The 12,923-nt window shown below is 39.5% G+C and overlaps 1 protein-coding gene across 4 annotated transcripts in view; it reads right to left on the bottom strand.

The window, feature by feature from the left end:
• The window catches only part of DCN (decorin), a 39,071-nt gene that overhangs the window by 12,438 nt on the left and 13,710 nt on the right, over window positions 1-12,923 (bottom strand). For 2 of the 4 annotated variants that reach the window (XM_077807690.1, XM_077807694.1), the window contains exon 2: window positions 5,966-6,078. The exons of the other annotated variants lie outside the window; for them this stretch is intronic. In XM_077807690.1, coding sequence (XP_077663816.1) covers window positions 5,966-6,078 — 113 coding nt within the window. The remainder of the gene's footprint in view (window positions 1-5,965; window positions 6,079-12,923) is intronic. 4 annotated transcript variants of the gene reach the window in all.

Below are 12,923 nucleotides of genomic sequence, written 5' to 3'. Positions count from 1 at the left end.
CAAGGGTTATTGTGAGTAATGTACACTTTTTGTTGATTTTTACCAATGGTGATATTTGTATAAGCACCTAAGTTCCATTGACATTCAGTGGAAATTAGGCCCCTAAGGCACACTAAGGCTACGTTTACGCTACACACCACTGGTACGTGTGGCTACATGCTGTAGTGAAGAGCAGGCTGAGTACATGCTGTGGTGTGTAGTACATGGCAGTGAAAGACTCCAGCAGAGGGGAGGCAATGGGGAATGGCTTCAGCAGCTCCCCACTGATGAATCTTTTCCTAGCTGACATCCTACTGCCAGAGCATTTCCCTGCGGCGGGGAAAGGCGCCAGCTGTGGGGAGCTGTTGAAATCCTTCCCAGCTGCCTCCCATCTGGCAGAGCCTTTCCCTATTGGAGGAATCTTTTCCCGAGGAGGGGAAAGGCTCCAGAAGTGGGGAGGCACCAGGAAACTACACTGCTAAAAATAGTGTAGACAAGGAGGCAGAGCTTGGGCGAGTAGAGAGCCACGTAGGGAATGTACTCGAGTATATACCCACACCCGTCAGGCATGTCTTTACTGTACTTATTGAAGCTGTGCCTCACAGTCGACATTGCTGTTTAATGTCATGCAAAGGGGACTATGGGTGGATGTACACTACCTGTCGCTACAAGATGGGTGCAGTAAAGATGTACCTCTAGGTGCTTTTTGAAAAGTTTATCGGAAGTCCTACCTTACATTAGTGAGTAACATGTGTTTACTAAAACACTCAGTCAAATACTTCTTTGAATCTGCTTTAAGTTTGCTGCCGTTTAATTAAATTATAGCCTTATCAGCTTCTTTAAAATTCCCTGTTAGTGTACTGGAGGTAGTTTTGGCCAGAATTAGACAGGCACGAGTTTTACAAAAATGTTCAGTAACTCTCTTTATCCCAGATCTTATCTATCTAGTTGATATTAGCAGAATCTGTAGAGCCCCAAGGAGCAGAACTCTTAGTAATGGCTGTAGCCAAAATTGCTTCGGCCGAACTGTGTTCTGCTTACAAAAATGATTTGCTGAATATGACAATGTTCTATTGGGGAAATTTCTGCAAACTTTCAGAAAATCTTCTCAGTTTACAAATCAGACTAGTTATAAAAAGGCACTTCTTACAAAATTTATGTTGTGGGAAAGAAGATGGGTGTTGTGGAAGGTATATTCCATAAGCCAGTGGTTCTTGACCTTTCCTCTACCATGACTCTGCCTCCCATCTCATAGACTCATAGACTTTAAGGCCAGAAGGGACCATCAAGATGAGGTAGACTGGCCTCCTTCACATCGCAGGCCACAGAAACTCACTCACCTTCTCCTGTAATAGACCCATAACCCCTGGCTGAGTTACTGAAGTCATCAAATCATGATTTAAAGACTAGCTAGTGCCCCCCATTTAATGATAAGTGAAGGGAAAAGCAGGGTGGTTACCACCCCCTGACAGCCGGGTCAGCACCCCAATTGAAGACCCCCACCTTAGGCATTTAACATAAGTTATTTTTCACTACGTAGCACAGCACAGAATCTGCAACAGAAGCTTTGGCATGCCTCAGAGCAACAACAATTTCCGAGATTAAGATACCAGTACGGCACCTGGCAATGCCATAACCATGTGTTTTTTTCCATGTCACAATAACTCTGTTATACATGGGATTCAGAGAAAAAGAAGTAATTAGCCTTGGAGCAGTAATGTTGACTTTTCTCTGAATGTGCCTCCTATGGTTTACTTGTAACAAAAGTTAAAAAAAAATAACTTAGTGAGAGTTTAGGGGTCAGTGAAAACATGAACTGAAGGAGAAAAGCCGAGGGAAAACATCTGCAGGCAGCGCTAATGGGGAGGGAGTTGGTGTCCAAACACACACCACATGGGCCAAGTAGCCTGAAAAAGAATCAACCTCACAATGGGGGATTATATCCATCTAGCTCAAAAACAATCACAAATGCACTCTGCTGTTTTGTGCAGAACCAAAAATGCTAGAAGGGAGATGGGTACACTTCAGGTTTCATGACAAGGTGCTGAAAATGTCTGACCCTGGTCTACTCTAGCCCAGCATGGAGCCACTTGGAAGGAAAAAGAAAGGTAACTGATTAGTGCAACGCTTGAACAAGGTTGAGGTATTGGTGGTTATGTGAGATCTGTGTGAGACTGTCACTTTCTATTGCTGGTCTGAAAGAAAGATAAATCTTAAACATACACACACACACGTGAGAGAAAAAGTTGGCGCACACCATTACTTTACCATAATGTCCAGTTTGAGCAGTGGCTTGGCATGGACATTGGGATACCTAAGCACAGACCATCAATAGTGCCGAAAGGAGACAGGAGGAGAGAAAAAAATAAAGAGGAACAAATAAATCTTGGTATCATAGACACTTCCAAGATAGAATTATCTTTCCTCAAAGCCCATTTAAGTGTGGCTGACAATTTATAACAGTTCTCTATATAAGTCATAGACCGTGTGCTTCCATCACCATCTTCCTTGTATAAATCCCTTTTCCCATTTAGTGGGCCATGGTAAGTGCAGGAGATGGTTTTGTCTTTCACTGCAGGCACAGACTACCAACTAGGAAAGGAGGTAATATTACTTCAGGAGTGGATAACAAACATGCACCTTTTTGAGTGCATTATTTCCTTAGGGCCAAATTCTTATACTGCCTTCACTTTATGTATGGGAATTTTCAGGCACAAATAGGATAATAAGGTCAACAGTTACTGAGTCTGTGCACATGTGCAAATTTTACATGAAAACAAAATGGAAGCTGGATGGTGACAACCTAGCTTTAATTATAATACGTAAAGCCTCTCATTGTTTCTTCTTTCTAATGCTCAGCTAGAAGCAGATTGATTTCTTGTCCAACAGCAGACTTCAGTAGGAAGCAGTGCTATTATCAATGCTAATATGAATGTTGTGAGGTGCAATGTCCGATATTAGATCAAAAAACCACAATATTTTCAATGTCTGTATGATGTTTCCCTAAATGTAGTCACAGCTAAATGAATCATTCATAATGATCCTGTCCACTGAAACAAGAAGAAGAAAGCAAACCTAAAATGAGTAAAAACAGAGTATGTGTTTTCAATTGAACGGGCATGTAAACCTACAGCAACTCCCATGACTTCATTAGAGTTTTGCTGGATTCTCACCTCAGCCATTGAGAGAATAAGCAATCCCATAAAGTTTTTTATTTTAAACTTCCATTTTCTCTGTTTTATGGGTGATAGTGTAAATTACATTTCTGCTCACTTTAGGGTTTCTGGACACTGTCACAGTGGTGTAACAACAACGAGGAGTCTGGTGGCACCTGAAGGACTAACAGATTTATTTGGGCATAAACTTCAGATGCATCTGAAGAAGTGGGTTTTTTTACCCACGGAAGCTTATGCCCAAATAAATCTGTTAGTCTTCCAGGTGCCGCCAGACGCCTCATTGGTTTTGTGGATACAGACTAACACGGCTACCCCTCTGATACTTGGGACCATGCAAAGTGGTGTAAAGGGTCTTAAATGTAAATGAGAATCAGTCCTTCAGTAATTTGTTCTGACAAAGCACAGAAATAGAACAAAGAAAATTACTCAGTTATCCTCTCTATTAGCAATGTTATGGAAAGATGAGTTTATTATTATCATTTAATTATTTATTTATTATTTATTGGCATTACTGCCATGCTAGGTGTGGTACAAAAAGAGCATTATTCTCGTTTTGAAACTTATCTTAGGTCAGCGCATCAAGCAAAAATCACTATCTGAATGGGATAGATGCAGGATTTTTATCTTAAGAGTTTGCAGCTCCAGAGCAAGAAGGCAGTGGTTAAGATGTTAGGAATACTTTTCACTTTTTGTAATGCCTTTTTTTTTTTTTTCAAAATGTGGACTAGCAAACTGCACACATATGATGTGACAACAATGTAGAAACTTCCATCTCAGAGACTGTCTTTGTTATTCACTAAAATTAGGAGTGGACTGTAAAAAATTCTTCAAATTATAATCAGCCATAATAAATGATAATATAATATTATTCAGGGCTGTTTTTGCCAGCTGATGGTGGTATCCTTATTTGATGTTAAATCTCTAACACCTTCTTAGGGGACTTACAAGTAAAAGCAGTTTTTTAAGTTGATGAAAGTTCTTTAATTTCCTAAGCAATTTATTAGATTATTTCGTTATGGTGGTGCCTAGATGCAATATTGCCAACTCCAAGCATACAAAACTCATGATTCAGGCACCAAAAAAATCACGAGATATGGCTTCAAAATCATGAGGGTTTTTTTAAAATTAATAATATTGGAGTTCTATTTGTCTGACTTCTGTGTTTTAAGTCTTCAGGTCACACTCGGGTCACATTTGCAAACTTTTCTTCACAACCTTTCTTTGAATGAATGCTGAGATCCTCACCTAATTCCATCTCTCCTGGAGCTGAGGCTTTAAGAAAAGCAACAAGTATTCCTAGACTTGTGTTAAAATTGCAAGAGTTGTTAACTCTGGAGCAGCCAACCAAGAACAGTGCCCCATTGTGCCCTATAGGCACTGTACAATCAGAATAGGAGACAGCCCTGCCCCAAACAGCTTGCAATCTAAATAGAGCTTGTTTGCTCATGCAGTAGTCTGCATGGGACTGTGGCTTTGCTTCGGCCTTGGAACAATGTAGCTTGTGACTGTAGTATATATGGGTCCTTACTATACAGTAAATGCAGTGTGCTAACATCATTTGAACACCACACTATAAAGTATGAGGCGAGAGCCAGTCAAATACCAGTATATCCCAGGCATCACAGTTAGAGAAATATCTGGGCTATATAAATAATTGATGATCCACAAGCTGTACAGAGGTATGTCATCACCATAATCTCTGAGATACACTTCAACAGGTAGACAAGTGTGTTTTTTAATAAGACCCTTTTTAATAAGACCCTTAGAAATATGTAATTGCAGCAGGTGAAAATCTATAACTAGAGAATCTAAATGGCCCAACAAAGGTGAGGAGCAATGTTTATTGGGCGTAATGATGCTGACTGCTCAAGCAGGCACATTATATAACTAGTTTGTTTTTTTCAGGAAGGATAACAAAGTTCTCCACCTTTTATATTAATAGCTAACTCAATTTAAGGTAATAGTTAGTATTAGTTTTATGTATTTTTTTCTTTTGGTGCCCAAATGTGTTCCTGGGGGCTCTCAGAATTAAAGGGACGACATAACCTTTCCTTGAAGAGTTTACAAATTAAATTAGACATGTGGGAACAAGGGGGAAACAAGAAAATAAAGATGGTTTTACAAGAAAACGTGGGACATCAACAAAGATGGTGGGTGAAATCCTGACCCTATGGATGTCAATGGGGCCAAAATTTTATCTAGTGATTTTTTCTCTTTATTAAATAGATATGTTCATTGGTTTATTTTATGTAGGCATCATGGCAGAAGTGTAAGAAGTAGTAAGAAAGAACTCAAATGACAAGAGGGAGTGGGTCTTGTAGAACACTTCAGTAAGACCCTGATCCAGCAAAGCACATAGACACGTGTTCTGTGAGAAACGTAAGCAGTCCCAGAGATGGTGCTGTGGACAAATGGGGCATCACCACTGGCATTGTTAGCAAAGTAGAAGGGATGAAGAACAACTTGAAATGAAACTATGTTGGCTAAACAGGTGGAGAAAGAGTTTTGAAGAGCCTTGAAGCTGATGACAAGAAACTCAGACTTGATGTGGTGAAGAAGTGGGAGCCAGTCCAGTTATTCAAAGAGGGGCAGCGACATGATCAGGCAAAGAATATGATCTTAGCAGCAGCATTTCCTAACTTATTGAATGGGAAGCAAAGGGGGTATTGCTGCTTGATTGCACAGTATAAGTGTGAAGTGTAGAAGATACAGCATTAACATGTCTCAAGTTTCTTTCTCTAAATTACAGCTCTAAAATGCATCATCTCCTCCTCCCATTTTCAACAACTGTCAATTCATTATTCACTTACATGGAGATCCTTTAAGTTCTTGAAATCCCCTTCCTTTATTTCAGTGATTTTGTTGTTCTGTAAATCGAGCAGGGTTGTGTCTGAGGGAAGATCCCTTGGCACTTTCTCCAGGCCTGTGGAGGGAGAAGAGGAGAAGCAATCAGCTCCAAAAGCATTAACCAGATTTGAAGAAGGCCAAAATTTTTCTTGGCAACATTTAATTTTTCAGCAAACCAGCCCTCTCAAGGATTAATTTTCTGAGCGGCTTTAAACAGATTTTTCCTAGAGTTTTTCAGTCCCCATCCAGTCAAAAGGGGGCCGTGCTTTTCATTTTGTCATGTCATGTCAAAAGACATTTATTCATATTTGCACTCCACCATTTTCTGAGAATTTTTCAAACCTATAATTCTATACAGTGTAAGGGACTCAATTTTGCAAACCCTTTCTAATCCAATTTATTGCCCTGGCTTTAGCGAATTGCTTGAAGAATCAGATTAGCTGGATCAGGCCCTAGATTTCTGTCTGTTATTTTCACTGCATACAGGGCTTCTGTGAACAGAAACCATTCCTACCTCTTAGATTATGCTCGATTTTAGAGGTATGCTTAATTACAGTTACTATGCTTAATTACAGTTACTGCAAGTAAATGAAGTCTCCAAAAAATATTAGATGGGCCCAATCCTGCCCCCACTCAAGTGAAAGGCAAAAACTCCCCTTGATTTTAATGGGCGACAAAATCAGAACTTAACTTCAGAAGCTGCTAGTAGTTTTCATTTTCACCCCATCACTCCTATATACACACAAAATATTGAAGCTGAGAATGATTGAACAAACTTGAACAAACTTGCAGTAAAGATGACAATATCTCAACTCCACCTTAAAAAAACAAAACAGAAAAAGACATTTTTCTTTAAGCTGAAGCTAGATCCAAGTTTTATGGAGAACAGATCTCTGGGTTTCAGTATGCCGAAATGTCAGAATGCAGGGATGCCAAAAGAACATCGGACAATTTAAATTAAAGACTCTCTTTGGGACCATTTTCTGAATAGCTGATATGTAGCTCCGATGAAGTAATGGAAATAAAATTACTTAGTGTTGAATATTACAAGCTTTGCCCAATTTTCCTTTTGTACTATGACTTAGTCTGATGAAAACCTCACAACAGATATAAAGTTACCTATTTTCTTTCCTAACTAATGAGTCTGGTTTTAACAAAATGCAAAATATTGTATGAGAGAGGGCAGAGATAATTTATAGATACTAATAATGTCTTTGTATGCACAACGAACAGAAGTAGAACTCTCTGGACTTGTTTAGGACGGACATTCTATCGGTAATACTGTAAACTAATGTAAAATATACTTGAAATCTCCTCAGAAAGGATTTGAACTTCTTAGATGGATGTTTTTAGTCTGACCCAGTCCTGAGTTGTCTCTGAAAGGTCACTCTATTGGTATGTCTCCGATATGGTGATACATTCTGGCTATTATGTTGTTTGCAAACTGATGAAGAACAATTTTTCTTTTCATGTTTTTTCTTTTAAAATAAAATAAAAAATACTCTGCAACATCAAGCCCTGATGCTGTAAACATGTAAGCACACGCTTAAAGTTAGTCATATGCATAAATGTTTGCAGGTTTGGAGCCTGTGTTTCTATCCTGAAATCCAGTTTTGGGGTGAAAAGTCTTTGTTTTTTATATAGAGAGAAATGCCTCTTTTAATAGTTTGCCGCAATTCACCAAAATAACCCCCAACCCCCTCTGTACACACAGAGAGAGAGAGAGAGAGTTTACTTTGGTGAATTATGGCAAACTATCAAAAGAGGCATTCCTTTGGTAATATATTTAATTGAGCTTTATAACTATCACTGTTATTTAAAAATGTTTCTGTTCGCTAACTGCATACATTTCCAGCACTACCTGCCAAACTTTGGATAATGAGTGGCCATGCCTGAAACCAAGGAGAGATAAATAATTTATGTAACCATTGTGGAGACTTTATTCCGATATAGTATAAATCTACACTTGCGTTGATGTGTAGAGTACACACACTGCACACCCAGCTACCATAGGCATAAATAGCAGTAGAGATGGTGAGGCAGGGCATATGTGGATAGAATAAACTAGAGTGCCCTACACACCTAAATCCTATAATGTACAGCCTCATGGAATCGTAGCACTGGAGGGGACCTGCACTCATATCTAGACCATCCCTGACAGGGGTTTGTCTAACCTGCTCTTAAAAATCTCCAGTGATGGAGATTCCACAACCTCCCTAGGCAATATATTCAAATGCTTAACCACCCTGACAGTTACAAAGTTTTTCCTAATGTCCAACCTCAACCATCCTTGCTGTAATTTAGTACATTTCTTCTTTCTCAGAGGTTAAGGCAAATAATTTTTCTCCCTCTGCCTTGTAACAACCGTATGTACTGAAAACTGTTATCATATCGCTTCTCAGTCTTCTCTTCTCCAGACTAAACAAACCCATTTTTAAAAATCTTCCCTCACAGGTCATGTTTTAGACCTTTAATCATGTTTGTTGCTCTTCTCTGCATTTTCTCCAATTTGTCCACATCTTTCCTGAAATGTGGCACCCAGAACTGGACACAGTACTCCAGCTGAGGACTTATCAGCATGGAGTAGAGCGGAAGAATTACTTCTCATGTCTTGCTTACAACACTCCTGATTGTTTGCTGTTCTTGCAACAGTGTCACACTGTTGATTCATATTTTGTTTGTGATCCACTCTGACCCCCAGATCCCTTTCTGCAGTACTCCTTCTTACGTAGTAATTTTCAACTTTTTATGTGTGCAACTGATTGTTTCTTCCTAAGTGGAATACTTTGCATTTGTCCTTATTGAATTTCATCCTATTTTCTTCAGACCTTTTCTCCAGTTTCTCCAGATCATTTTGAATTTTGATCCTATCCTCCAAAGCACTTACAACCCCTCCAAGCTTTGTATTGTCTTCAATCATTATAAGTGTACTCTCTATGCCATTATCTAAATCATTGATGAAGATAGTGAACAGAACCAGAACAAGAACTGATCCCTGTGGGACCTCACTCAATATGCCCTTCCAGCTTGATTGTGAACCACTGATAACTACTCTCTGGGAACAGTTTTCCAACCAGTTATGCACCCACCTTATAGTAGCTCCATCTAGGTTGTATTTCCCTAGTTTGCTTATGAGAAGGTCATGCAAAACAGTATCAGAAGCCTTACTAAAGTCAAGATATACCATATCTACAGCTTCCCCCTATTCACATGGCTTGTTACCCCGTCAAAAAAAGCTGTTAGGTTGGTTTGATACAATTTGTTCTTGACAAATCCATGCTGTTGCTTATTACCTTATTATATTCTAGGTGTTCGCAAATTGATTGCTTAATTATTTGCTCTATTATCCTTGTGGGTACTGAAGTTAAGCTAACTGGTCTGTAATTCCCTGGGCTGTCCTTATTTCCTTTTTTATTGATGGAAACTATATTTGACCTTTTCCAGTCCTCTGAAATCTCTCCCATCTTCCATGACTTTTCAAAGATAACTGCTAATGGCTCAGTTATCTCCTCAGTCAGCTCCTTGAGTATTCTAGGATGTATTTCATCAGGTCCTGGCATCTTGAAGTCATCTAACTTGTCTAAGTAATTTTTAACTTTTTCTTCCCCTATTTTAACTTCTGATCCTACCTCATTTTCACTGGCATTCACTATGTTAGACGTCCAATAATTACAAACCTGTTTCGTGAAAACCAAAACAAAAAAGTCATTTAACACTTCTGCCTTTTCCACATTTTCTGGTATTATTCCCTCCCCCTTGCCCCCCCCCCCACAATTGCGTAATGGGCCTACCCTGTCCTTGGTCTTCCTCTTGCTTCTAATGCATATATAGAATGTTTTCTTGTTACCCTTGATGTCTCTAGCTAGTTTAATCTCATTTGTGCCTTGGCCTTTCTAATTTTGTCCCTACATACTTGTGTTCTTTGTTTATAGTCATCGTTTGTAATTTGACTAGTTTCCACTTTTTCCACTGCATGCATCCGATGAAGTGAGCTGTAGCTCATGAAAGCTTATGCTCAAATAAATTTGTTAGTCTCTAAGGTGTGACAAGTCCTCCTTTTCTTTTTGCGGATACAGACTAACATGGCTGCTACTCTGAAACCTGTCACTTTTTTTAGGACTCTTTTTTGAGTTTCAGATAATTGAAGATCTCATGTGTTCTATGTTCCTCTTTTAACTCTTGAATTAAGGCTGTGCAGCGTTTCCACATCAGTACTAGTGTGGGTTTGATGTGTTCACAAATCTCAGTCCCAAAGTGCATGGAACATGAGCTATGGATATTCATATGGAGTGGCCACCGTTACAAAGACACTAGTTACCACAAATGGTGGCTTCTGAGGTAGCACAGTTATTTCCTTCAACTTAAAACAACACGTTTTCCCTATTCTTAGCTTAGGAAAATAAGCTGTAGTTACGCAATGCTGTGGTAATTGTGGATAAATATAGACTGTTAATGGTGACCATCATAGCCAACAAGAACTAGGAATCCCTGATCCTGTGGATGTTCCAGGTAAAGGTGCCTTTTTGTCTAACTTTTACTTCTTAACAAACATACAAGGTAGGGATGTTTCACTTTCAGCCTCTATGAACCAAAATGTCAGTTATTTTCACAAATCCAGCATGCACCAGATCATAGAGGGGCTCTCATAGCTGTATATCATCCTTGTACTACCATGAATGTTCCACACAGGACTAATTACAAACTTTAGCCAAAATTTTGAAAAATAGATGCCTGAAGTTGGGCTCCCAAACCCATATGTAGGGACATCAGTGGCCTGATTCTCAAAACTGTTGAACACCTAGCAAGTCCCACTAACCTCCATGGCAGCTATTGGGTGCTCAGCAACTTTGGAAATAAGGCTAGTTATTTAGGTGTCTAAATATGGATTTAGGGGCCTAATTTTGGGCACCTATTTTTGTTAAGCCTGGGCTTCTTTTAAGCATATTATTTTTAAAGACCCTGTGTTATATATCAAGACTTTGTCTGATCATTGCCAACCTGAAACATAAAACATCCGATACAAAGTTTTCAGATTTGGGCTTTTCAACTTTAGGCTTTTAAATCCATATGAAAGTTGTCTAATATTAGGCAACCAAGTTTAAATATTTTGGCTCTGATATTTATCAAAACTAAGCATAATATACATTTAATCAATGGATTCTTAATAACATTAACATCCAAAAGCTTTTGTACAACAGAACCATCCTGCTTGAGATGAGTTATGAGTGCTACCTCCTGAGAACAAGATGACTAGCTGTGACAGGTTGTAACTGGCCCTTTGAGGGCCCCTACCACACCCCAGTCCAAGAAAAGAGCAGTGAAGTTGGGTCCTCCAGGCCTGCCTAGAGAGACTGCATAGATGCAGCCAATCAGAGCCCAGTAGACTCAGATAAAAGGAGCTGTAGGGGCTCTGCATGTCAGTCTCTGACTGGGAGAAGAGGGATGAGGAAGGGGGCTTGGCTTGGACTGGACCGGACGCTTGATGGGCTGATTTACTGGCCCTAAGAATGAGAGAACCTAAGAGCTGTAACCTTAAGTTAATGGGTGAAAGGAAAGGGGCTATGTGGGAAAAGGCCCAGGGAATAGCAGCAGTGAACTGGAAGCAGTGGTATATGGCTGCTGTATATAGGGTCCCTGGGTTGGGACTTGGAGTAGTGGATGGGCCTGGGTTCCCCCACTGACAGTAGTGAAGTAGCCTAAGTGGCTACTTTAGAAGTCTGATCAGAGAACTGGATTTAAAGGTGTCTAGAGGTGTTGAAGAGAGAAGGCACCTTCAGGAAGGAGGGGCTGAGTCCAGCTTGAGCTGGGGTTTGAAAGACTTTTGTTCTGGACTTCAGTAGCCTACAAGGGGCTCATCCATTTGACTGTCTGACTTAGCCAGAGGGCTGAGCCATGGAAGATGTGCCTCGCGAGGTCAGCTACCTACAGAGGGCACCAGCAGTAAGTGAAAAAAGATTCCAGCATCACACCCAGCCAACAAGAGGCACTGAGGAGGTGAGCACTCCCTGTCACACTGGTAAGAATCAAATTGGCATCATATACTCTTCCATCTGTGTTCAGGGCATGGAACTGTCCGATATGGCATAAGCTTCTCCACATTTCACTGCTAAAAAACATTACCCCTCACTTAGAGCTGGATCCTACTCTCATTAAAGTCAATGGCAAAACTCCTATTGATTTCTATGGTGCAGGATCAGGGCCTCAGTGCATTAGCCATGTTACTTGGTTCATATACAAATTTGCCTTCAGCCAGAGGCATGGTTGTGATAACACTGATGACTATGAACATGTGCTAAAATAGCACTTTTCAGTTGAAACAGTTTTGTCATAAGAGGGGTTTACTGTAAAACAAAGAGCTTATCAGGTTTTTACACAAATATTAAAATGGTTAAATCATTTGTATTCCCATTAATATCTGTACCTTATAGTTGCCAATAAAGGATTCTATTTATTTTTAAATAAAATAGTGTGTGTGATTTAAGCAGTTAAGGTAGGGAGGTATGGCACACTAGAAACAATACAATTGTAATATTATCTGATGCCCAGGGAACATGGTCAGTATGTATGCTTGTATTACCACTGAAGGGGTTACTCGCTAGAGACTAGACCTTAAGGTGTATTTTTAGACTGAACACTTCAAGTTTCAAATATCTGTGACCCACATCTTCAAGCTTCATATATGAATGAGAAATGGGAAATCGTTTTGGATTAATTAAAATGAATCATAAGTGACACATGTGATGCAAACCTTGGTACAATCATCAAACATCTGTTTGTAATTTTGGCACTAGCAATATAAAAATGAATTTGTAAATGTTTCCTATGCTTTTCTTTTAAACAGAGAAATTTACAGTAACATCAAAAGTCTGTTTCATATATATTATGTATAGACATATATATAATTCCCACCCTTAAAACACT

This window comes from Eretmochelys imbricata, chromosome 1 (genome assembly GCF_965152235.1).
Source record: "Eretmochelys imbricata isolate rEreImb1 chromosome 1, rEreImb1.hap1, whole genome shotgun sequence".
Taxonomy (NCBI): domain Eukaryota; kingdom Metazoa; phylum Chordata; order Testudines; family Cheloniidae; genus Eretmochelys; species Eretmochelys imbricata.
The sequence above is the reverse complement of the archived record's forward strand: the minus strand, read 5'-3'. Positions and strand labels throughout refer to the sequence as shown.